This window comes from Octopus bimaculoides, chromosome 2 (genome assembly GCF_046866305.1).
Source record: "Octopus bimaculoides isolate indiv1 chromosome 2, ASM4686630v1, whole genome shotgun sequence".
Taxonomy (NCBI): domain Eukaryota; kingdom Metazoa; phylum Mollusca; class Cephalopoda; order Octopoda; family Octopodidae; genus Octopus; species Octopus bimaculoides.
The window spans coordinates 3,913,299-3,941,085 of record NC_142929.1 but is presented as its reverse complement, the minus strand read 5'-3'; the positions used below and the strand labels follow the sequence as shown (position 1 = coordinate 3,941,085).

The window sequence follows — 27,787 nt, the reverse complement described above, 5'->3', positions numbered from 1 at the left end:
GACAGTTGCAGACGAAGCACTCTGGTAAATGTACTGCAAATATCTGTCCTCATACTGTACTAGGAAATCATAAATTACTTGAAAGGTAAGATTATAATAATACTAATAAATAGTCATTACTTTCTTTCAACCTTAATTGTTTCCTACTTAAATGTTCTGTCACTGAATTCATGTCGTATTCTTTCATTTTCATTCAACCGCCTCGTCTCATCTCTGCGTGTATTTAAGGAATATTATAATCTGCTTGTTTGTTTATATCTGTTTATCTGAATCGAATATATAAACTTTTTGTCTCGACACATATATTAAATGTCATTCCATGTATGAATATTTAATTATCGTGTTTCTTTCTCGTTCTATCAATATTTCAAAATATGTACGTATTTCTTTTTAATGTGGGTATTTCTATATTTTGTTTGTAATCATTAAAAAAAAAAACCCCATCAAACTTTCATATTAAATCTGAAGTTTAAAAACAAGTTTAATTTAACATTAACAGCCTTGAATATTTATCTGAATTATTGACAAATTGTGCGTCTTTAAGGATTTCCTCATTTATTTTCGTTCCTGGTTAAATGAAGGAGTGAACATCACCCAGTCGTATTTTCTTTCATTTATGAATTCGAGGCAGTGAAAGGAATTCTAGAGCGACGGTTAGCAAACGGATTTACCCCTATCTTTTCGGTTTTAGCTTTGAATCAATTTAGTCATTTAACTAATATATACCCGAGAAGAATTTGGAAACGATAGGCGTCATTTGTCAATTCCTCTCACCCCTAAAATTCCAGTCATCATCTCATTTTTATATTCTCATATCTCACCACAAACTACATTAATCTCTTGTAGGGTCGATAGAAGTACCATCAATTATTATTGACTGGTGAACAGCTTTTTGTGAATCTTGCCTGAATAAAAATAATATCATGATTTATTCATTGCAAGAGGTGAAAGCTGGGTGGTTTTCAATTCTCGACAATAAAACTGTTTCGCCTCTTTTTTTTTTTTTTTTTTCGTTAAAACCTTTTCGCATGTCATTAATTGCTTCTATTTTGCTTTAATCCTCCATCTACCTTTGCAATTCAGAGGATTTTACAATATGCCATATACCTTCATGTACATGTGTATGTGTGTGTATGACACAAACACACACACACACACATGTATAAATATGTATCGAATGTGTGATGTGTGTGTCCTTGCATCCCCAATTCGAATCCCTTTACATTTCATCACTTTTATTTTTGCCGTTGATAAATAAGTTGTAAAAGAATGCCGTTGTATCCAACCGACTCCTTTCCCCTCATAAACGTATCGGATGTTGTACTTAATAACCCTCTCTTCCAACCAAAAACAATAGGGAGGTTGCCCAGATTAGTATGACTCAGTTGACACCTCAAGACATCGTTCGGCTTCAGTTTCGTTTGTTACTATTGCCCCCTCTTCTTTGTACCAATGGACAGGGTTAGGGTTAGAAGAAATTAACCCTGTCCATTGGTACCACTGACTTTCTACGCCCACATCTATTTTTCTTTTTGTAAAAGTATTTTATAGCACATTAGTATGCGGTACCCTTGTTGGTAAATGATGATGATGATGATATAATAATGATAATAATATCTGATTTAGATTTAAGGTCAGTAAATTGGAAGGGGATTAGTCGATATCATCCTACCTGCTTGTACTTTATTTTATCGATCCCGGTGGAATGAAAAGCAATGTTGACCTCGACGGGATTTGAACTCAAAACGTCAAGAGCCGGAAGAAATACGGCAAAGCATTTTGCCCCCAAACACTGACGAATAATAATTATAATAATAATAAGAAATTGGGACCGCTAAAAGTCAATAGAGCACCTTTATTATATCCCTGAACGCTAGTGTCCGATCCATATGTTTATTATTCCAGTGTATATATATATAATAATGCTCGTGAATCTGTTATGATTTTCCCTTGGAACGTCGCAACAATCTCCCTTGATCAGGTTGTGGTTTCAAGCTTATGTAGAAAAAATATCTACAATTAAAAATCATGTTTTCTTCAGTTAAATTCTGTTTGTGAAACCTTGATGTGATTTAAGAATGACAAATTGTCAACTGTTGCGATGTTGTGTATTTTTAATTGATTATCTAAACATGTCTCGTGTCTGTTGCTTATCTTTTATTTTCCCCTCCTATCATCAGTTTTTCGTTGACTATATCTATTCGTGATTCAAAAAAAAGGTCACAGTCCGATTATCTCACTTCACCTTTTGTTCATCATATGGTCGTTGTCTACAGTTTGAATGGCGTTGTCTTATCAGCTTGTAACCCTGCGTCCACATCCCGTCGGGGATTGTTGATTCGACTTTAATCATCACTTTTCAATCGATTAAATCAGTTACCGGCATTGAACTGGGTCAGTTTTGTTGAGTACAGCCCTTCCATTCAAATTTGCCGACTTATATATTTCAAATAGTGTAAGAAATTATTTAGAAATTACCGACAACAATGTTTACAGAGATCTACTCAAAACGAAAGAAAGCCATTACTTATATATAATCGGGGTCGGTGACGATAAAAGGGTTAGGGTTATATCGGAACTTGTAAGAATGTTTTTCGGTGGGGCTTTGGATAATTCACACACGTCGATTTGTTTCCTCATAACTTTCTCAAATGCCTTTCAGTTGGTGTAGATGACGATTATATCGGAATTTGATCTGTTAAAAAATTTGGGGGTGAGGTCAATTGACACACCTCGACTTCGTTTTCCTCAGACGTTTTCAACGAAGTGCGTGAATTAACTGCCACTTTTTTTCACATCAGCTTCCGATATAATCCTATTGTACACCATTTGTATACAAAATAAACCTATTGTACACGTATTTGTTGCAAATTTTATCTAAAAATATCTATTTTTCAGTAAGTTATAAGAAACACAGTCGGTAGAGGGCAGACATCTGTTATGCTCGAAACACTGTCGTAATTACTTGTTCTGAGTTCAAATCCAGTCACTCATCTCCTATAATAAATTCGTAACCTTTCTACCTGTGTAATAAATCGGTATTATTACCCCTTGGCCAAATCATTGATTTGCTGATTTAACGGTGCAGAGAATCTGCTGTTCCTCAGTTGTTAAATGAATTTGCGCAGTATCCCTGATAAAGTCTTCCCACCTCACCGTGTAACATAGAGACACACGCTGTAGTGTCCTAGTTCAGAGTGCTCTTTGCTATAGTAAAATTTTGTGTAACCAAATTATCTGTTATTTTCCTACAATGCCGAGTTTGAAAATTTGTATCTCGTCAGCTGAGCTGGAACTTACGGCCGTCTCTGGGTGGGAGTTTGTTCAAATTCTGATAGTTGAATGCAGAACAGATATCCAGGAAACCTTTGGCGATCTACTGTGCTTGATAAGACTCGTCAGGCCAAGTGAAATCGTCGTGGTCGTTGCCAGTGACATGTAAATGGCACCCGTGCCGGTGGTACGTAAAAAGCATCAATTGACACTCTTGGAGGGAGTGGTTGGCGTCAGAGAGGACATCCAGCCTTAGAAACCATACCAAATCAGACTGGAACCTGGTGCAGCTCTCTGGCTTACCAGTTCCAGTCAAACCGTCTAACCCATGCCAGCATGGCAAGCAGACGTTAAATGATGATGATAACGATGGGTTTATGGAGCGGTTGTACACAGGCTTGATATACTAACCCTAATAGACCATCATCTTCCATAATGCTCTGACTTCCAATGGAGCTCAGCTTGTGTGCATGTGCGTTTTATAGAGCACTATTGCTGTAGCACTTTGATTTCTGTGGTGGATCTACTCCACCCCTGCAGCATCTCAGAACTTTACTTTTGAACTGCAGTGAGTTCATTGAATATACTCATTGAGAAGAGTGTCAGACATGGTCCCCTGCATGTCTCACTTTACTGTGTACCATTATTTAAGTACAGAAGTTGCTCCTTAGCCACAAATTGGTTTTGATCAGAGCAAAAGCACTCCAGCTTTGATATTTTTCGAAACGTTAGCATGCTGGGGGAAATGCTTGGCAGTATTTCATCTGTCTTTACATTCTGAGTTAAATTCTGCTGAGATCGACTTTGCCTTTCATCCTTTCGGGGTCGATAAATTAAGTACCAGTTGCATACTGGGTCGATCTAATTGACTGCCCCCCCTCCCCCAAAATTTTGGGCCTTGTGCCTAGAGTAGAAAAGGATATTTTTATTTTCTCTGATTATAGTGTGCTCTGGACTCCCTTATTTAATTTATCCTCTCCCCTTTTTTTTTTTTGGTTTTTAAAGGTGATTTGGTTGCTATTTATAGTAGATTGAGTGTTGGGTAGAGGCTTCACCACTGACTTGTTCATAGAATTTTTGATGTTGGGAAACAACATGCATATAGTTCGGAAGCTGTAGATATTGTATCCCTGATTACAAGCTCATGTTTGTACTCATCTATTGAGACATGTTGTTATCCGTCTACTTTTTTAGGTGTGAGCAAAAAATAAATTGAAGATTTTGGGGTTTTTTAAGAGAAACCTGCTTAATATATTTTTGCAAAATCAATTCCAACAATATAAATATGTAAAAGTTCTCAAAAGCTAAACACTTGGTTACGCAGTTATTGTTCTGTTAGATATTGACATGGGTGTTTTCTTCCTGAATGACCAAATGTTTTATTATAACAGTATGCACACACACACACACACATACACACACACACACTTGCAGGCTTTGAATAATCAAGCTCTTTATGGTTAAAAAAATTTTTTTTTTTTTTTTTTTACTAAATTTAACGTGAGAGGATTTCTTACACTTTAAGATGGTCTAATTCTTGATGGGGTGGAATAGATTTGATTGAATTGAATTTAGTATTTCACAGGTGGTTAGTTTTCCAAATTGAACCTTTAAGGTAATTAGATTTCCCCACAGCATCTCCACACTTAAGCTGTCTTTTTGATTGTGCACAAAGGTTCTATATTTAAAGAAAGCATTTATGGTGTTCAGCCTTTTCCCAAGAGTATTGTCACTGTCAGTGAACATACGCCAGTTAAGATCTGAAAGCTATGTTCTTCATTTGATAGTTCATTAACTTAGGCTTTTAAAAATAATTTGAATAATGTTTCTGCTGGTATTTCTTTAACCCTTTCGTTACTGTATTTATTTTGAGATGCTCTGTGTTTCTTTGAATTAATTTTAATTACAACAAAGAATTTAGTAAAATAACTTAGATATCATTAAGATCGTGTTAGGAACATAAATTGTGACTAAGGTTTGGTGGAAGATTTTAATTCAAAATTTAAGAAAATAAGACATTTGTACTCAGAGCCAGAAGTGTTTTCAACCAGGCTGGTAATGAAAGGGTTAAACAAACTACAATACACTGTAGATGGTGTCTGTTATGTTCTCTCATTGCATAAACATCTTGTACAGAACTTTGAAAATGAGCATGCACAAAAAAGAGAAAAGAAAAAAAAAAAAGCAATTATTGATTTACCTTTGATTTTGGGATACCTTTTAAGATACATTGGCATTTTAACGATGTGCAAAATTCATCCTTGTTGCCAGCACCCTCTCTGTAGAAAGTGCAGACTGCCACAGTATGTGTTCTATCATTTTGGATAGAGTAAGCCTAGCTAGACAACTTGAAAGGTAATTATCAATACTTTCTATAAAGGGCAAATTTCACAGTTACATTATGCTTGTCGTCTCTAGAATACAGCAGTTTGAAATTTTTCACCATTATCACGACTCCAAATCTTTCTGACCAGAACCAGTAAATCATAGTTTTGTCATAACTGTAATCAGGATCTAAAAATTGAGTTGATTCCATAGCTATAATTTTTTTATTTTTATATTTTTTTCATTGAATTGAATTTGTAATTCCCGTTGCATCTGATAATTTTATAGGTTTGTGTGTGCATAAATTTAAAATCAAAGATCAGATATCTAGCTAATTTTCAATTTAAAAAGGCATTAGACAAGGTTTGAATCTCTCATCTCTGTTATTCAATGTAATTGTCAGTGCAATAAGGAATGCGAATGATGTATACAGTTTGGCTCAAATAGATCTAACACCAATCTTAATGGTGCAATTTTTGCTGACAAACACAGGGTTCTTTAGAAATTAAAAAAAAAAATTTTAATGTATAGCCTTGTTTGGTTTTAATATTGATGTTAAGGTCAGTATACTTCAAATGAATGTACATTATTTACATTTGATGGGCATATGGCGTAGTAGTTAAGAGCGCGGGCTACTAACCCAAGATTCCGAGTTCGATTCCAGGCAGTGACCTGAATAATAATAATATCAAAAAATACCTTAGCAATGAGAACCCAGGTTCGAAATTTCCCCAAGACACCTGATGAAGGTTGGAGGATATATCAGCCGAAACGTGTTAACAACAAACAAGTTGAGGACAAATATCCATCAAATGTAAATAATGTAAATAATTCCTCATCTCTTGAATATGGAACTGTATTATTTAAATGAATGGCACTTAGGTCAGTGTCATGTGAGATGGGATTGGAGAAGATAAAATGTGGCGTCATGAAATGTCACAAAACTATCTTAGCATCCTTGCCCTTTGGGCCTTTTAATCTGTTTAGAAATGAGAGATTCTGTTCATTCTAACCTGTATTTATCAATCATTTCTACTGCCTGTTGTTTAACCTCGGGTAAGGTCTTGAACAGATGGGTATTCCTGCCCTAACCATCCTACCACTTTTTCCATGTGGAGTGTATCTAGGACAGTCATTCTCTACCTTGGCCCAAAGGGCCTCATTGTGGCCTCCAAAACTCTTCTTTCTAGGAATGAATTTTTCCTTAGTTGATTTGTTTTACTTTTGGTGCAGCCCCTAACAATATCTGGGTTTGGATCTGGCCCAGATATTAAAAAGGTTGAGAACCATTAATCTAGGATATAGACTCACAATCCATCTGGTTAACCTATCTTCTAAGTTATTTTCTCTTTCTTATTGATTACTGCTGTACTGGCATACAACCTTGGGGAGAGAGTGAAGGAGTTTTTGAACCAGTCTCTTTATAAGCACAAGCTCAATAATAATGGTTTCAAATTTTGCCACCAGGGCAGCCATTTTGGGGTAGGGTGTGTGTCAATTACTTTGATCCCTAGTGTTTCACTGCTACTTAATTTATCGACCCTGAATGGATGAAAAGCAAATTCGACCTCGGTGGAAATTGAACTCAGAACATAAGGATGGTTGAAATGCCACAAAGTAGTTTGCCCGGTGTGCTAACGATTCTGCTAGCTCACTGCCTGGGAGAGTAATGAGACCTGGAAATATTATCTTATTTCCACATGGCGCCATTAAAGTTAAGATAGACATTAGTTGTGTATTTTGGGGAGGTAAATAACTAAGGAACGTTTTGTTTGTGGAGATGAGTTAATGTATGACTTGGTTAGCAATTTCGTAATTGTTGAGGATTAAATTTAAAGAACTTTGCAATAGAATAGGTGCAGGCTTGAGTGTGTGGTAAGAAGGTTGCTTCCCAACCACATCGTTCTGGGTTCAGTCCCACTGTGAGGCACTTTGGGCAAGTGTATTCTACTATAGCTTCGGGCTGACCAAAGCCTTGTCAGTTGATTTGGTAGAAGGAAACTAAAAGAAGCCCTTTGCGTGTGTGTCTTTGTGTCTCTGTTTGTCCCTCCACCACTGCTTGACAATTGGTGTTGGTGTGTTTACATCCCTATAACTTAGTGGTTCGGTAAAAGAGACTGATGGAATAAGTACCTGGCTTAGAATAAAAATAACTACTGGGGTTGATCTGTTCACCTAAAATTCTTTGAAGTGGTGCCCCAGCATGGCCAAAGTCTAAGACTGAAACAAGTAAAAGATAAGAGAAGTTAGGTTTATCAAGTATGAAGTAGGGGTCAACAGTTTCGCTTTCATTTGGAGGGGTAATCGTGAAATCATTTTGGTTGCAGAGCTTGTTTAGGGGTTGGCTTGATGTTATAGGCCGTTAAGTGAATTTAAAATCTTTTTCTTTTTTTAAACAAGTTGACTGTCCATGAAGACAGCCCCCTATTTGTTCAATCATTCATGCTCTCTCTCTCTCTCTCTCTCTCTCCCTCCCTCTCTCCCTTCCTCCCTCTCTCCCTTCCTCCCTCCCTCCCTCTCTCACTCTTTCCTATCTATAGAAGAGAATTAAAAGTATTGGCTGTATAAATTGATAAAAGACCAAGCATTTGTACAATGGTAGTACAATTGATGGAATCACCTCCGTATATTACTGGTACATATTTTATCAGCATTACAAGGTTGCAAGGCAAAGTGTACGGAATTTGAACCCCGAGCTGTGACAGGCAGAGCTGTGGAGTCGAAACAAAAAACTTTGACTCTGACTCCTGTACTATTGGCACCTCTGACTCTGACTCCTCTTTATGTAATTAAGTGATTGTGGTCTACATATCTCATAATGCATATGCTTGTACTTTGAGTAGGCCTATGTGTTATAACTGGTTTATATTAAAGAATAAAGATATTGGGAGTCGGTATAGTTTTACTGACTCCGACTCCAGCTACCCCTTAATTGTTTCTGACTCTCTGACTCCATGGCCCTGGTGGCAGGTGAGACTAAAGCATTGGGGCTTTCTGTGTGTCACATACTTCTGTTGTTTGGGAGATTAACATTTTAAGTTCCTTAAAATATGCTCACAAGACCTCAGATCGATGAAAGAAAGCATGTGAGACATTAATGCATTTTTTAAAGGCCTTAGCATTGTCACTGAAGAAGCTAAATGGGGTCCCACCTAGGACTCAAAAGTGAACTAAGATTCTGGGAGTGTAGCCTCTGTCCAACAGGTGACTAAAAGATTGTCTTTCAGTTCTATATTCAAGAGATGAGGAATTATGTACATTATTTACATTTGAGGGATATTTGTTCTCATCTTGTTTGTTGTTAACACAACGTTTCGGCTGATATACCCTCCAGCCTTCATCAGGTGTCTTGGGGAAATTTTGAACCTGGGTTCTCATTCCTAAGGTATTTTTCATTATCATTATTATTCAGGTCACTGCCTGGAATCGAACTCGGAATCTTAGGGTTAGTAGCCCGCGTTCTTAACCCTAAGATTCCGAATTTGATTCCAAGCAGTGACCTGAATAATAATAATAATAATGATAATAACATCAGAAAAATACCTTAGGAATGAGAACCCAGGTTTGAAATTTCCCCAACACACCTTATGAAGGCTGGAGGGTATATCAGCCGAAACATTGTTGATAACAAACAAGATGAGGACAAATATTCGTCAAATGTAAATAATGTAAATATTGTCTTTGTTGAGTTTTGTAGACATCTTTTTATTTTTCATCCCCCACCACCACTTGTAAGTGTTTCTTTGCATTGTTTCTTCTTGTCACCATCTTTCTCTCAATCATGATTAAAAATACCATCAGTCTATTTATCGCATTTAAAACTCTTTGGTTGTAAACATCCACTGACTTGTTTCTAATTCTAATTTTGTTGTCATCACAACATCATGCCTTTGATTTCCTCCATTAGCTTTTCCCAAATATCTGCTTCGTACTTTCAGCATCCATTTCATCGTGTGTGTGTGTGTTTGTGTGTCCTTCTCTGTCGCTGTTTCTCTGTTCATTCACAAAGACACCTACACTTGTACAGCTTACATTTAATTCTATTTGCACGAAATAGCGAATGACAACTGAGAAACGATGGCGAGAGACATGCAAACATGTGGATTGCAATAGTGGAGTGGTGAATCATGCGAGCATAGAATACCGACAACACATGCATGATCAGCTGTTGTACCCACATATTTTCCATTGGCCCATCACACATGTTGTATAACAAGTGTGGTTAGCAAATGAGTATGTAGGAGTGGGGTGATGTTTTGAGGTCAACGACAAAAAAAGGATGATAGGATGTGGGAGATTGAAAGTCTTGAAATTTTTAAACTTAATTTTCTCAAGCCACCCATTTCCAAGATATTTCAGTGTCCCCTTGCAGCCCCGCTAAAATCTTTGTGGTCCCCTTTTTGGGATGCCGCCCCTTTGACACCCATGCCACATTCCTAATGCCCCCACCCCAACTAAGTCCTTTTTCTGAAGCAAATTCAAAACAATTGTATTTCACAAATAAAGCTTAACCTAACGAAATTATTATTTTGTTGTTTGACATGAATCACTACCCCATTATTGCCCCCCCCCCCACTTTTTACATAAATCGCTACCCCATTATTGCCCCCCCCCTTTTTACTACTCCATTATCGTCCCACTTCAATGCCCCCTTAGAACTCCCCCCCCCCCCCGGGAGCAATACTGCCCACTTTGAGAACCACTGCCCTAAGGGACCGTGGGCTCCAGTTTAAGAATCACTGACATCGAAAGAATTGTTGGGTCTGATCTTAATACTTGCAACATAATAAACTCTGAAATATAAATTCTGAGTCTGTGTGACTATTACACACTTAACTTATAATAATGACTTAGTCATCAAATGTACATATGTAATCCGGGTTAATCGACACCATGCTTTTTAACCTTTTCATTATCATAAATGACTATTATAAAACACAAAAAGAATGAGTCCTGGGGTCGATTTGCTCGACTAAAGGTGGTGCTCCAGCATGGCCGCAGTCAAATGACTGAAACAAATAAAAGAATAAAGGTCTGACATTCTGAGGGGAGGGAGGGGTGTAAAATGATGCCATTAGCCCCGGTTTTTGAATGGTTTGTCATTTTACGAGAACCGGGAAGTCCACTTTGGGAGAAGATGAAATCACATTCTAAAGAGCAGGAAGAAAAGATGTCTTCTCAATAAGAGGATAAACGACAAAAAGAAAAAAAGAAAAAAACACAGCAAAACAAATATGAGAAATTGAAGCTGTCCTTTAAATACAATCTCCAGAACATAACACCACAAGGCTCAGCAGATTTCCAAACAGGATCCATTCCATATATTCAATGCATCAAACACAGGCACACACTTCTTTCACAGCTGCACTGGGATGGAAATGATTTTCAGCAATTCCGAAACAATTTCAAAACCAATAACAACTTAGATTTCTTGTATGATGACGACAGTGATGATGATGATGATAATTATAATTATAATGATGATAACAAGAGCACTCAGAGAGCGCAGACCTCCACCAAGGCAACACCAACGTCCTCTCAACAATTAGCCAGATGATTTTTAAAATGAGAAAATCTGAAATAAACTAGACTGATCTCACAGACGAGAATACTAAAAACGAACTCGACTGCTCTCAAAAATTAAGTAAAAAAAAGCCAGGAAGATAATCCAGAATCCTTGTCTGGTACTTGATTGATCCCAAAATCTAACCAGTTTGTGTCAGTCATGAGGCCAAACATCCCTGAAAGTTTCATCCAAATCCATCCAGCGGTTCTTGAGATATCTTGTCCATGGACAAACAAACAAGTAGAAGTAAAAACAATACCTCCGCCTTTGCTAAGGTGGAGGTAATAATTTCTAGTTTAGGTACAAGGCCAAAAGTTCTAAAGGAAGGAAGTAAACTGATGCCATAAACACAACTCCTTGAATGGTACTTCATTTTATAAAAGCCTACGAGATGAAATCAGATCCTGAAGAGCCAGAAAAAAGATATCTTCTCAATTAGTAATGAGGTGGTGGTGAACAACAAAAAACATAGCAAGACAAAACATCAACAATTTAACCCTTTCGTTTATTGTATTTATTTTCAGATGCTCTTCGTTTCTCTCAATTAATTTTAAATATAACAAAGAATTTAGTAAAATAACTTAGTTATCATTCAGCTAGTATTGGGAACATAAGTTGTGACTAAGGTTTGGTGGAAGATTTTAATTGAAAACTTATGAAAACAAGACATTTGTACTACAGAGCCAGAACTGGTTTCAGCCGGTTTGGTAATGAAAGGGTTAATCCATCTTTTAGATGCAATCTCCAAAACATAAAATTACTCGACTCAAAACATTTACAAACAAGATCTAATCTGTAACATGGAGAGATCAAACATAGGAACATGCGTCTTTCACGGTGGCCCTGGCATGGACATCCTGCCCGTGTGTAGCATATGTCGCCAAAAATGCTTTCGCTTCTCCTGCACACTACATTTGGCAGGGAAAGAATTCAAAACCAATCTACTAAGTGTTAGCAATTCTGAAACAATTTCAAAAATATTAACAACTTAAATTTTCTCATAATGATGATGGTATGGTAAACATGGTGATGATGATGAAAACAACAACAATTTTTTTTTACTTTCTTGTATTTTTCAAATGTAGATTTAAAATGTAATTCAGAAATTGTGGGATTCAAAGAGTTAGTAGAACTTAGATAAACAGTTATGTTCCCATAGAAGTTATAAAATAACAAAAACAATAGTAAATATGTTATAAAGAAACTGTTCAGGTGTACAAATTGACCTACCTTAGACTGACTCTGGGTGAAGGATACAAACAGCAGGTCTTTAAATGGTCAGATTTAAATTAAAACATTTCAATTTTATGGAAGAAAATGTAATTCTCTAAATATCAAAATAAAAACAGAAAAGGTAGTTATTTCATTAAACACCTCAATCGTTGAGTTATTTTCAATTAAAAAAGAAAAAATAGAGTGCATTTCCTATGAAATGGTAAGCAAAGAAAATGTGTCTGCTACTTGAAAGTATTCCTCTATATTAAAATGTTTGCTGTAAACCAAATTTAAAATTTCTCTTCCGTTTCAAAGGTACTTTTACTCCTAGTAAATGTATCTGCAAAACTTTTGCGGAATATTTTGTTACAAAATCCATACACCATGGGATTTAAAGATGAATTTAGTATCCATGTACGATATAGAACTACCTTGCATATCTGCAACGAGTTAGAATCTTTGAAGTATGGATACATGACAAAGAAAATAAGGGTTGGTGAAAAACTGATAAAAAGCAAAATGGAGATTAAGATAAGTACAATGTTTGTGTGCGATTGATTTGTTCTTGCTTGTGAAGCTGCTTTTCCACGTTGCCTTTTCCTGCTACGCTGAGCAATAGTCTTCTGAACCAAAATATAAAGTACAGTCATGCTTAAGAAAAGCATAATGTTAATAATTAATGCTGCCAGAGCATAAAACCAGAGAGATGACCTTCTAAGGTCACAGCCACATATCACGTATATCTTGTTTTCATGGATGAAGGGAACACCGTCAAAGTGAAACAGAACTGGCAGGACCAATGCAACTGATATCACAGTTGTGAGAAAAATAAGAATTCGTCGTAGTTTCAGAGTCATTTGTTTGCCATGGGGACAACATATTTTCCTGTATCTTTCAACAGCAATAACCAACAGAATCATGGATGACATGAGAGAATTGATGAAGACAATGAACTTGTATAACTTACACAATCCATCTGATTGTATTGCAGGGTAAAGTTCAGCCATTTCCAGAGGCATTCCAAAGATACATCCAATCAGATCATTCACTGCTAGCACAAGGATGAATGTGTCTACATTGCTTTTCTGGGACTGTCGTGCATAAATATATATCACAAATATGTTACCTATGAGTCCCACACTTAGGAAGACAGGTATGATGCTGAAAACAACCAATCTTGAAAACAAAACGGGATCAGACAAATGGGTTGCATTCATGTTGAAAGCAGTGTGTAGTTTCTAGTTTAGTGAGTGTAATGCCTATACGTTAATATGTATATGTGTGTGTGTGTGTCTACGTTTGTATATGTATATATGTATATATATATGTATATGGGGAACTTGATGGTGGAAAGAGACCCTGGCAGAAATCAAGGCTGCGATTTAAAGACTGTGTCAGTTCCTCATTAAAGGATTGTGATATGCAGGAGACCGACTGGGAGAACAATGCCTGTCATTGCCACAGATGGAGGAAGCAGGTTAAGGAGGGATTTGACACCTTTGAGAGAGCATGTATTCTTCATGAAGAATTGAAGTGTGCTGCTTGAAAGTGCACTGCTAGTGTAGTGAATGGGGAAAGCTTGGTTTGCAGTGATTACAGTTGTGTATGCTTGTCAAGAGCAGGGCTCATTAGCCACCAATGGAGCTGCAAATGCAAAATATAAGTTAGTCCTAGAGCGCACAATGTTCCTAAAGGTCAGCAATGGTTTTTCTTGGTCACAAGTGGATAGCAATCCTATATTTGTATGTATGTATAAAAAAACTGATGATGCTATAATTTCAGGGATGTAGTCGTAGGTAAGTAACTTGTAATCCAAACTCGTACTCTGAAGATGACATTTGTTTTGTTCTGTTGCAGTTGAGTCCTTAGACAAATGTAATTACAATTTGAGGTAGACTTCCAGAGAGAGGTTTCAAAGCCCTGTGGAATAGCTTGTGTCATATCTAGCTTTGCTTAACTTCAACTTAATGTTATAGCATCTCAGTATTGGCCAAAGAGAGAAAAGTTAAGTAGGAAGGCTTATTCAAACACTTGACTCATATTTCAGTTGAAAATCTAATCAAACAAATGGGTTGCATTCATAACCGATACAAGTGTGTAGTTTCTAGTTTAGTAAGTATGATGTATGTATGGTGGTTGTTGTGTGTATGTGTGGGTGCATGCGTGTGTGTGAATGTACGAAAAACTGATTATGCAATAATTTCAGAACTGTAATTGTAGGCGCCAGAGTGGCTGTGTGGTAAGTAGCTTGCTTACCAACCACATAGTTCTAGGTTCAGTCCCATTGCGTGGCACCTTGGGCAAGTGTCTTCTACTATAGCCTTGGGCCGACCAAAGCCTTGTGAGTGGATTAAACAGAAACTGAAAGAACACCGTCATATATATGTGTGTGTGTGTGTATATATATATATATATATATATATATATGTGTGTGTGTATTTGTCTCCCCAACATCGCTTGACAACCGATGGTGGGGTGTGTATGTCCCCATAACCTGACTGCTCTGAAAAATTAAGTAAAAAAGCCAGGAAGATAATCCAGAATCTTTGTCTGGTACCAGATCGATCCCAAAATCTAACCAGTTTGTGCCAGTCACGAGGCCAAACATCCCTGAAAGTTTCATCCAAATCCATCCAGCAGTGGTGGTGAACAACAAAAAACATAGCAAGACAAACATCAGTTATTTTTCCACTGCTGTGAAAACGAGAGACAATGAAATGTAACCTACATGAACTAGAACGCTGAAGATCTGTACTGGCATACACAGATAACCTTACCATAATAGTGTTATTTCTTTATTGCCCACAAGGGGCTACACACAGAGGGGACAAACAAGGACAGACAAATGGAGTAAGTCGATTATATCGACCCCAGTGCATAACTGGTACTTATTTAATCGACCCCCGAAAGGATGAAAGGCAAAGTCGACCTCGGTGGAATTTGAACTCGGAACGTAGCGGCAGACGAAATACCGCTAAGCATTTCGCCCGGCGTGCTAACGTTTCTGCCAGCTCGTCGCCTTATAACCTCACCATAATAGTGTTAGACACCAAGCACATCAAGATGATTGGCAATGCTCTAAGAAAGTGCAAAGTGATGACAGGAGACAAAAATCAACCTGGAAAGGTCAACCCATTGACCTTTCCAGCTGGTCAGCTGCAGAGGCAGGTCCACACTGTCCTATGTTGTTATGGGATACTGGACAGATAGAAGCATTATACTGTTCAGTGTCTGGTTCAGTCTGGCTCTCCAACTGGTAAAAAGGATAACAGGCAGACAATCTATTGCAAAAATGTTTTGAAGTGATGAAAAACTGTATCCTTTTATTCATTTCATTTATTTTCATTTAACGTCTGCTTTCCATGCCAGCATGGGTTGGACGATACTGGGTAGATTTAATTGATTTTACATTCCCACCAAATTTCACCTCTTGTGCCTATATTACAAACAATTTAGGGTTGTGGATAGGCAAAATCATTAAAGCAACGAACCCTGTACTATTTGTTCCAGCTCTTTACAGCCCAAGTTCAAATCCCATTGGGATCACTTTTGCCTTTCATCCTTCTGGACTTAATGAACTAAGGTTTAAAAATTGGGATCAGTGTCAGACTAAATGCATCTCATTAAAATTGGAAACAACGATTACCATTATTATCATCGTTGCCAGCAAAATTTTATGCAGTAGTTAATTAGTCATATTCTTCTTCTTCTCCTTCTCCCTCCCCCTCTCCTCCTCTTCCTCCGCCTTCTTCTTCTTCTCCTTCCCCTCCTTCAGCAGTCTTACCCCCATCACAAGCCTTCACTGCACCATCGAGCACAGCTCTGTGCACTCCGGCTAATGCTGTGGTTTGCTGTGTTGCTCCTACTTTCACTGCACTGAAACTGCTCTACGTGGGCTGTGTGTGGTGCTCACCAGTGCCACTTTTGGCATGTTACATAGACTTGCAAGTCCTGGTGTTTGTGCCATGCATCTGTCTGAATGTGCCTCTATCACACTCAAGGCGCACACCATAATAGGAATTGTTTCCACTTTCAGGCTCCACAATTGAGTACCTCCACCTCCAGATCTTTGCATCTTGAAAGCTTCTCCATCTCTTCCAGAGAAACATTTTCATCTGTTGGCACCGATACGTTGAATACAAGGCATGTTTTTTCCTAGGTGATCCCCAACAACTGGCCTCAACTTCTCCATCTCTGCGCACTGGCACGTCCCAGAGTATGGTTGCCTTCTCATTCTTTGTGACTCTTCCCGAGGCATGCCCATACCATCCCTCCTCCGCTGCTACTCCATAGTGTGCTAGCACAGCTTCCAGTGCATAATAAGTCCCAAATGCACAGGCATGGATGGGTGGTAAGAAATTTGATTCCCAACCACATCGCTCTGGGTTCAGTCCCACCGAGTGGCACTTTGGGCAAGGGTCTTCTACTTTAGCCTCGGGCCGACCAAAGCCTTGTGAGTGGATTTGGCAAACGGAAACTGAAAGAAGCCTATTGTGGGTGGGTATGTGCAAGCGTGTGTGCGTGCGTGTGCTGGTTCAGCAGAAGAGAATGATATCAGGCTTAAAAAAAAAAGTACTGGGGTCAATTCTTTTAAGTCTCTTCAAGGCAGTGCCCCAGCATAGCCACAGTCTAATGACTGAAACATAAAAGATACACACACACACACACACACACACACACACACACACACACACACACACACACACACACACACACACACACACACACATACACATATTATGTGTATACATACACACACATACTTATACACACACTTCAGTCACTTCCTTCTCTTCATATTTATGTGCAAGTTTCATTTATGGAAAAACCCGCGTGTGTGTGTGTGCGCGTGTGCGCGTGTGCGTGCGTGTGTGCGTGCGTGCGTGTGTGTGCGTGCGTGCGTGTGCGTGCGTGCGTGCGTGCGTGTGTGCGTGTGTGTGTGTGTGTGTGTGTGTGTGTGTGTGTGTGTGTGTGTGTGAGACTAGTTTTTCTGAGAATGCCATTATAAACTAGTTTCAACGTTACTTATTCTGCCTTTCCCTATCTGTACCCAGAAATTGTGGTGTGTTCCATACAGTGCAGGTGAAGTTCCCAGCGGGGGCCCATTTGCTTACTGTTTGCTTAACTCTAATCCTATGGCAGGTAATGACTGTATCTTAAAATAGTAGTGGTGTTTATTCTAGTGGAAAAGCAATTGATAATGGTCAGATTTGAACAGAGAAAAGTAAAGTAGTGAAGTAAAATGCTGAGAAACCTCTAGTTGTCTGAGCTATTGTACCAACAGACAGTCTGCTGTAATTTAGCCCCAGGAGACATCGTCTCCAGCTGGCGATATGACACAGTATCTGTGTCCTTATATTTTCAAACAAGGGAATCTAGCACCCCCACTCAGCTCAAAAACAATATCTGTGCATTGCAATTTCCAGGTTATGACAGCAACATTTCTGGGCTAAATTACCACAACATTTGTATCAGAAACAAATGTCAGACAAGATATACTGTTTTGCACCGGTATTTTTTTGTTTGTTTGTTTCTTTCTTGCTGTTGAATTGTCCTGCTCTCAAATGGTTTCTCTAGTAGTCATATCCTACAGCACCAGAAACACAGTAAAAGAGAAAAACTGGCCATCTTAATTGCTCTGTCAGTCATGTTTTTGCTTTAGTGTTTTTATTATATACTTTCCCCATTGCTATCCTGTTTACAGGGTTGGCTCAGTGCATGTGTCATGCCACCAGCTGTCTCCCACTGGACTAAGCAGTCTCTTCCGCAGCATGTTGTCTCCATTCATTCAATCATTCATTCATATATAGGTCCATGGCCATATGGGCCATTAGTCCTGCCTGCTGTTGTTTTATGTCAGCCATTTTGTGGTGTTTTAATTGAACAATAACAACAAAAACACACAACCTAAGTGGTTTAGGTATTCAGCAACAAAATCAAGTGATTCAATGTAGGATGATTCATATTATGGATATATTGGACATCTACAATCTCTAGTTGTTGTTTAGCCCTAGGCCAGTCTGACTGAGCAGCCATATGTTCAAGGGTGTTTATGCCATGGCTATCCTGATTTTTTTTCTCTCCAAGGCAGTGAGGTGTGATATGTGGGGAATTTTGTTGCTAGTTCTATGTAGTTTGCATATATATTTTATTTTTTACTTTTTGTTTCAGTTATTAGACTGCGGCCATGCTGGGGCACTGCCTTGAACAATTTTTAATTGAACGAATCGATCTCATTACTGTTTTTTTTTTTTTAAGTGTGGTACTTTGTATCAGACTCTTTTGCTGAACTGCTAAATTATTTCTTTATTGCCCACAAAGGGCTAAACATAGAGGGGACAAACAAGGACAAACAAAGGGATTAAATCGATTACATCGACCCCAGTATGTAACTGGTGTTTATTTAATTGATCCCGAAAGGATGAAAGGCAAAGTTGACCTCAGCGGAATTTGAACTCAGAATGTAACGGCAGACGGAATATCGCTAAGCATTCCGTCCAGTGTGCTAACGGTTCTGCCAGCTCGCTGCCTTCTGCTAAGTTATGGGGACTTAAACCCACCAACGGCAGTTGTCAAGCAGTGGCGGGAGACAAACACAGCTACAAATGCCCCCCCCCCCCCACATGACGGGTTTCTTCAGTTCCTATCTGCCAAATCCTCTCACAAGGCTTTGGTCAGCCCGAGATGATTTTAGAAGACACTTGCCCAAGTGAGACTGAACCCAGAACCATATGGTTGGGAAGCAAACTTCTTTATTTCATAAATATTTGCCATAAAAGCATTACAGAGAAGGGACGAACAAGGACAGACAAACATAAAAGGGGTGAAGAAGCTGTATCGATTAAATATTTACAAATTTAAATACACAATAAAAATTATTTTAACAAACACTTTTCAATGATTGAATGGGTTAGATGGAATTTGTTGAGGCAGATTTTCTACAACTGGATGCACTCCCTGTTGCTAACCGTCTCCTGTTTCTAGATAATACCATGGCCAAGCATATTTTCACAGAAGGTTGGCAACTAATGACACTGCTTGTATGACAGGGACACTCCTCTACAACTGTCGTATGATGTAAAGATAAGCAGTTGCTAATACACATCATCATCATTTAACGTCTGCTTTCCATGCTGGCATGGGTTGGATGGTTTGACTGAAAATGGTAAGCCAGTGGGCTGCCCCAGGCTCCAGTCTGATTTGACAAGGTTTCTACGGATGGATGCCCTTCCTAATGCCAACCACTCTGAGAGTGTAGCGGTTGTTTTTTATGTGCTACCGGCACAGATGCCATTGACCTGACACCAGCATCAGCCGCGACTGCAGTCTCACTTGGCTAGACAGGTCAGACTGTAGTCGTGGCTGATGTCAGTGTTAGGTCAATAGCACCCATGCCTGCAACATGTATATACACACATGCACATATATGTACACACATGTGTATATGTGCATACATACACATGATGGGCTTCTTTCAGTTTCTATCTCCCAAATTCACTCTCCAGGCTCCAGTTGCCTCGTGCGTTTGGAAAGCAAACATCTTGATTACAGAGCATGAAAACGAATATTAACTGATGAGAATATATATACAATATCATAGGTTTTATTGCCATACAATATTTATAGGAACAGTTTCCACATTTTGTGCAACTAATATCAATTTTTGGATTTGAATGCGAGCCGTAGTATCTGCCAGATATCACAAATACAACTTGTGTATCTTCTGTATTTGGCGATGGTGCCTGTGTGGGATCGTTAATCACAAGTCTAGCGTTCTCTATGAATCCTGTTCAATAACATTCCATTTTACCATTGAGATGCTGGGTCAGGTTGCAGACGTCTTCTTCTAATGATTAAATGAAGGTGGTTTGACTGTGTGCTAAGAAGTTTCCTTCTCAACCATGTGGTTCCAGGCTCAGTTCCATTGCATGGCACCTTGGGCCATTGTCTTCTACTAAAGCCTTGTGAGTGGATTTGGTAGATGGAAACTGCAAGATATATATAGCTATATACCTGTGTGTGTATTTTTCTGTCTGTGTTTGTCCTCCACCCCTCTCTGACCAAGATATTGTTCAAACAGAAGTAGAGAAATTGTTGAAGTACAGAGACCTTGAAATCAAAGTGTTCAAGATGTGAGGAATGAAAGTGAAAACAATACGAGTAATAATTGGAACATTGGGCATGATGAAAAAATCATGAACAAAACTGTAAATGCTATGCCTGGATCCTCAACACTAGACACTGTCCAAAAAATAGCCCTGCTAGGAACAGCCTACATCCTACACAACACACTATCAGTTCAATAATATAACCTAAACAACACAAGCCAGACTCTGTACAGTAAACATCCAATGAAATAAACTTCCACCAGCAAGCTGGATACCCAACACATTACACACACACAACATGCAATACAAACAATAAGACTGACGCAGTGCAATACCAGGAAGTGTTTGCATTCGACCACCAACAAAAAAGAACCTGCAATGCTGCACACACCCCAACAACATGGAAGTGTGGCAGACGAGGCAGTAGAAATTTGCCTTGAAACTACCAAATGTTTAATAATAATAATAATAATAATGATGATAATAATAATAATAATAATAATAATAATAATAATTGTGGGACTCCGTCGGTTATGACGACGAGGGTTCCAGTTGATCCAATCGATGGAGCAGCCTGCTCATGAAATAAACATGCAAGTGGCTGAGCACTCCATAGACACATGTATCCTTAACATACTTTTCGGGGAGATTCAGCGTGACACAGTGTGACAAGGCTGGCCCCTTTGAAATGCAGGTACAACAGAAACTGGAAGAAAGAGTGGGAGAAAGTTGTGGTGAAAGAGTACAGCAGGGCTAGCCACCACCCCCTACCGGAGCTTCGTGGAGATTTTAGGTGTTTTCGCTCTATAAACACTCACAACGCCCAGTCTGGGAATTGAAACCATGATCCTATGACCATGAGTCCACTGCCTTAACCACTGGGACATTGCGCCTCCACCATAATAATAATAATAATAATCACTGAGGTTGATTAAAATCCTTCAAGGTGGTGCTCCAGCATAGCCTTGGTCTACTGACTGAAACAAGTAGAAAAATTAAAGATCTCCATTATTTGTTATGTTTTTAACCCCAGGTCAGGCTGATTGAATAGGTGTATATGATTTATGCTGTGATCATCTTGTCGTTTTCTTTTCTAGTTAAGTGAATCTAGGACTATATCATCATTTGTTCTTTTTTCAAAGCAGGAAGATGTGATGCGAAGGAAATTTTGCTACTATTACAAGTGTAACTCTGTGGAACTCTGTTTAGGCCCCTTCATTAGTTTGGTTTCTAGTTCAAGTACCTTCAGGACCGTCTTCTAACTTGGCTCTAATTCTTCATTTGCAGAGGAAGGGAAAATGTCTGAAGTGGATTTATTTAGGTAGAGGTCCGCCTTACTGGCTCCGTTGTCAGTGTTACGTAAAAAGTACCAACAAATTGTGACTGACGCCAGTACCCCCATGCTGGTTCCTGTGCCGGTTGCATGTAAAAAGTACCTACTACACTCTTGGAGTGGTTGGTGTTAGGAAGGGCATCCAATTGTAGAAATTCTGCTAGACTAGGTTGGAACCTGGTGCAGCCACTGGCTCTCCAAACCTCAGTCAAACTGTCCAACCCATGCCAGCATGGAAAATGAACGTTAATCAATGATGATGATGATCAATGACTGAAGTATTCTTCCCTCTCCTTATGCCGAGGAATCTCCTCACACACTTATGGAAGCCCCCGCCCCCTCTATCACACCTCTGTACTACTTATACCTGTCACCACTGCTCACAGGCCCCAATACATCTCCAATGTCATCCATTTCTCTCTTTCCTTTTTCTTCCTTGTCCTACTGGGGTGACCAAGGAACCCCCTCTATAGTAAGACAGCAATCTCTGTCCCTCTATCTTACTCTGACCTCTCACCTTGCTCACAGCCAATTCCCTTGGTCCCGTTCCCTCTCTTAATCAAGAGGTCTTGTCTTGCAAATTACTTGGCAACCCTGTTGGTGCCGGTGTCACATAAAAAGCACCCAGTGCACTTGTAAAGTGGTTGGCATTAGGATGGGCATCCAGTTGTAGAAACCATGTCAGAACGGACAATGAAATCTGGTGTGGTTCTTGGCCTTGCTAGACCCTGTAAAACTATTCAACCCATGGTTATAAGAACTCTGGAAATGTCCATGGAAAACGGATGTTAAATGACGATGATAGTGATGAAAATGCTTATTAATTTGAAATGTTAATTTATGAATAAGAAAAATATCTTGAATTAAAACTCTCCTCAGCCATGACACATAAAGTGTACAAAGTATGAGTGTATATACACACACACGCACGCACGCACACACGCTGGTATAAAACCCTCGAGAGTTAACTCATTGTTATTTTCAGATAAACCCAGTTAAGTAGTTGAAAATACAATAATCTTCCTTGCAGCTACTGCTTCTGTTGACGACGGTTTCTCTAGTGGTAGTGGTGGTTGGGACGTTTTTTTCTTCTTCTTAATGTTGAAATTAATCGGATAGCTGCATTGCTGTTGGAATAATCTCTGTATGTCAGGTGTCTAGATATTTATCTGGCTGAATACTGTTCTCACTATTTCTGTAACTAAATAATAATACAATCATAACAATGGTAATTAAACTCAACAAGTGTTTGGTTCAGATAATCTTATCTATTTATTAAATATGACGTAGTATTTAGCAATTGAGTCAGCATCTACATCAAGAGTACCAGATGAAAAAATCTCAGGGATGCTGATGCTGCTGTGGTTCGAAATAATGTACATGTCATTTGTTCATTACTTCAGATTTTTGATTTCAAACCCTGTCAGAAATAATGCTTACAAGTGCTGCATTAACTGTTATGCAAAATAAGCGCATGATTAGGGCATCAAAGGAATGGATGGGGTACCACAGAAATAGTAAAGGGTTTACAGTACAAAAGAAATCACTTTAATAATAATAATAATATTCAAAATGGTTTGTGTGATGGGAAATATAATTTCAAAGTGTTTATGGTGTCATGGTGAGGATCTGATGAAAGATTTTGAAATTAAAGAAAGTAGGAGAGTAACTTTTTTTAATATCAAGTGGAAGTATACAAAAATAAATATTATTTTCCATCTTGCTGTTAATTTTATTTTATTTTGAAGAATAATTTATTTTATGGTTTATTATTTATATTTTAAATTACACACACACACATGCGCACACTTTATTAATAAAGCTGTAAAGACATCACAAAAACTGTTACTCAGAGTTTCACGTTCCCATTCGTCGGACAGTTTTGGTTGATGTCTTTGCAGCTTTATTAATAAAGCATATTACTCTACTTCTGGTGCAGCCATCTGGTTCGCCAGTCCTCAGTCAAATTATCCAACCCATGCTAGCATGGAAAGCGGACGTTAAACGATGATGATGATGATGGTAAAATAACTTTATCATTATTTACATTTGACGTATATTTGTCTTCATCTTGTTTGTTGTTAACACAACGTTTGGGCTGATACACCCTCCAGCCTTCATCAGGTGTCTTGGGGAAATTTCAAACCTGGGTTCTCATTCCTAAGGTATTTTTCAATGTTGTTATTATTATTATTATTATTCAGGTCACTACTTGGAATCGAACTCAGAATCTTGGGGTTAGTAGTCTGCGTTCTTAACCACTACTAGAACTGAACTTTGTCATTATTAAGATGGAGTCTGGAATTTGACATTTTGATGACAGGTTTTAATTTTGATTGCTTTAAAACAGGATGTTTATATCATAGAATATAGGGCAGTTTCAGGTAGGTTGGTCAAGAATCAATAATGGTAGTGTTGTTTTTGAATTGCATAAATGTGGTAGGGTGATGAAATGGAATCAGTTTTGTCTCTCAGCCATTCTTAGTTCAAATGTTCCTGACCGTTAGTGAATATCTCTCAAAATCTTCATGGTCATTACAATAAATTATCAGCCGACCATTATTTAATTCTATTGATTACCCTAATCTCCTATTTGATCTTTTTGCTAATCTAAAAAATGATTTTCATTAGAGATTGTAGTTCCATATTTAGTTATAAGTTCAAATCTGTCGGGGAAAGAGTTTCATCTTTCCAGGATTCACAGAACGTGTACCAGATTAATATTAGGAATCTATACTTGGGGTATAAATGCCAAAATAACTTGCTTTTTTAAAATTGTTATTAGTATTATCACCAGTTTTAATTACACATGTAACTATTTGATTACAGTATTTTGGCCAATCTAAGTTATAGAACATTATATTTTCTTGCGTACATTGTGAGTAATTTAATTTAAAATTGGACGAGTAATATTATATTTAAATGTAAAAGAACAAAATTGGCAAAATATATTTGTGATTTTTAGTGTGGTATAGGTGAGATGGGGCAGTCACATTATCACATTGTTATAAGAACTCTGGAAATGTCCATGTGCTATATTGATATCACATAGGGGTTCTCAGTCGGGGTCCACATGACCCTTGGGAGTTCACATAAGATTTTTGCCACATAAGATTTATGTCCAATAAACTGGTCATACTTCTGACACAGAAAATATTTTAGCAAAATTTTTTTATACAGTTGCTAATAATATTTAATCATAAAAATATAGGATTTTTGAAAGCATTGAATGTGTATGAGGGTTGAACCAAGTAAAATGGGAATCAAAAGGGTTCATAGGTCACAAAGGGGTTCATAGGTCACAAAGGGGTTCATAGGTCACTGGGTTAGATAATAGCAGGCATTGGTTTTAGTACATCAAATTCTATGCTGATATGGCATTTGATATGGTAGCATTCTTTTGGCAATACAGTATGATAGGACAGGAATGAAGTATAGGAATGCTTGTTCAAGTCTCATTAAAACAGAATCTTGTAACTTGAGTACCAGAACCTAAGAAAAAAAAATCCATAATTTTGATTTTTTTGTTTTGATTGAAAATTTTTTTTTTTTTATATATATCCATAAAAATATTTCCCTGTCTCCATTATCCATCTCACATAATTTTTTTTTAATGTTCAGATTTTTCTTTTTGCTTAGTTATTTTGTTTGAAGCTATTGACTTAACAGTAATTGTTTTTATGGGAGTGGTTGTCTAGAAACCAGAATTAAACACTAGCCCCAGGCACCAGTATTCCCAACTGCAGCCTGTCGTATTAATAATTATTCCATTTTTGTTTTTTTAGTCTTGATTCTTTAGTGTGTGTCGATCAATTATTTGCTATGTTTTACATTCTTGAACACAATGTACAAATGCCCTAAATATCATTTAGTAGTTTGCCGTTGTCTTTAGCCATATTACTACAGGCTCCCATTATATCATGGCTGAATATAAATGATTATCGGTGCCAATGATTGTTTTCATGGACAGAAGCAAACAATTCAGTAATTTCCTCAACTCTTTAGAACCATTAGCATTTTGACAGATATGTCTTCTCTTTACATTGTCTGAAAATAGATGCTTTTCTTTTCTCCCCACTGCCTAGTTCTTTGCATTCTCTGTGTAAATTACTTGATTGGAGAAATATTTGAATAGTCCATCTGCACAAGACAGACGGACTATTCAAATATCCCTTTAAGTGGTTTCTGATCAAACTATAAAATTCCTGCAATGCTTTACCATAATGACATTGAGGAAAACACAAGTTAGATGCTAAATGTTGGTTCAGGCTGTTGGTGTTGCTGATCAAGAATTTCTGTGATTTTATAAAGAATCTTGTCATTCATTAATTAACTGTGAAATTTTGAGCTACAGGTATTTCTTGCAGTTGATTTTATTGGAAGTTTAAAATGCTTGTCTTTTTTTTTTTTCATATTTTCTTATTTATTATATCATAATTTTTGAACCAGAATGTTGTTGGATATAGATTTCCAATCATGGCTTCACAGGACTTCTGATGGTGAGGATGGCAATGGTGTGTCTATTTGATGGTTTTTGTTGGAAGAACACCAGTTCTTTTTTTTCCCCCAGCAGTGATTATATCCTTTAATCATATACTGAAATTTAGACACACACACAGATTTTATTGGAAGTTTAAAATGCTTGTCTTTTGACAAGCATAGTTTTCATACACCACGTTCAGATTAAAATGTGTGGTTAAAAAAAAAACAAACAAACTGTAAAACAAAAGCATTCAGCTAAAGTGCCATGTATTGGGTGAATCTTGGACACCCTGATGTGACTGTGGATACAGGATGAAGTGGTACATTATTTACAATTGATGGATATTTGTCTTCATCTTGTTTGTTATTAACACAACGTTTCGGCTGATATACCCTCCAGCCTTCATCAGGTGTCTTGGGGAAGTTTCAAACCTGGGTTCTCATTCCTAAGGTATTTTTTGATTTCCCCAAGACACGTGATGAAGGCTGGAGGGTATATCAGCCGAAACGTTGTGTTAATAACAAACAAGATGAGGACAAATATCTGTCAAATGTAAATAATGTACATAATTCCTCATCTCTTAAAAATAGAACTGTAGGATGAAGTGGTAGCGGACATTTCAAACTTAACGGCTATATACTTGATCAAACACCATGAGTGAACCACCACAATTTCATGTGATTGGTCTATAAATTGACCAATGAGGTTGTGGTGTGATATGGTTTTCTTAAATGTTCTGAAATTTGACTTCATGTCCCCTATAAAAACCTTTCTTTGGTGCTCATTCGATCACTGTGTGTTGAAGGCAGCTCACCCGCTGGTTCCCACGCCTTCACTCTTGCCATGCAGACGGTTCTGGACATTTAGAGATACAACTCCAGGTTCTTGGACAGACCAAACTGAGCATTCGCACGTCTCATCAGTAACTTCTACAGCTGTGGCATGGTTTTTTTTCGTCTCTCTATCTCAATCGGCAATTATTGATATTGTTCATTGTAATCCACTTATCCAAGGGGAAATTTATTTCTCATCTATTTACTATTCAAGTTAATTATGCCTCATCTGCTGTATTACAGGAAAATAATTCACGTAATTAATTTCTTCTTGCAAGTAACCACACAACAACTTTTATTAATGACCATGAAATGAGTAACACTCCATTACTTCAGATTGGATGTTACCAGTGTCACGACCATCCATCTACTATACTCGTTTTATGATTTCCAGTCATCCCTTGACTATCGCGGGTGTTACATTCCAAACCCCGCTCCCTCGCGATAGGTGAAAATCTGTGAAATAGAAGCAGTGCTGTATATATTTTTTATTATTCTTATAATTTATATATCATCATCATCATCATCATCGTTTAACGTCCGCTTTCCATGCTGGCATGGGTTGGACAGTTCGACTGGGGTCTGGGAAGCCAGGAGGCTGCACCAGGCTCCAGTCTGATCTGACAGGTTTTCTACAGCTGGATACCCTTC

General features: G+C 37.9%; 2 protein-coding genes across 6 annotated transcripts in view; one reads left to right on the top strand and one right to left on the bottom strand.

Annotated features, from left to right (window-relative positions):
• The window catches only part of LOC106884241 (solute carrier family 35 member F5), a 95,921-nt gene continuing 68,134 nt past the window's right edge, over positions 1-27,787 (top strand). For all 5 annotated transcript variants that reach the window (XR_016238095.1, XM_089340438.1, XM_089340429.1 and 2 more), the window contains exon 1: positions 1-85. The gene's annotated coding sequence lies outside the window, so the exon portion shown is untranslated. The remainder of the gene's footprint in view (positions 86-27,787) is intronic.
• Positions 11,669-14,944, bottom strand: LOC106884242 (neuropeptide Y receptor type 6). Its single transcript, XM_014935512.3, has one exon. It carries the CDS (start codon positions 13,594-13,596, stop codon positions 12,670-12,672), a length of 927 nt encoding a protein of 308 aa, XP_014790998.1. The 5' UTR covers positions 13,597-14,944; the 3' UTR covers positions 11,669-12,669.

What these genes read in the sequence shown, in the direction of transcription:
- LOC106884242 (XM_014935512.3), bottom strand. Translation starts at nt 13,596, where the DNA reads ATGAATGCAACCCATTTGTCTGATCCCGTTTTGTTTTCAAGATTGGTT.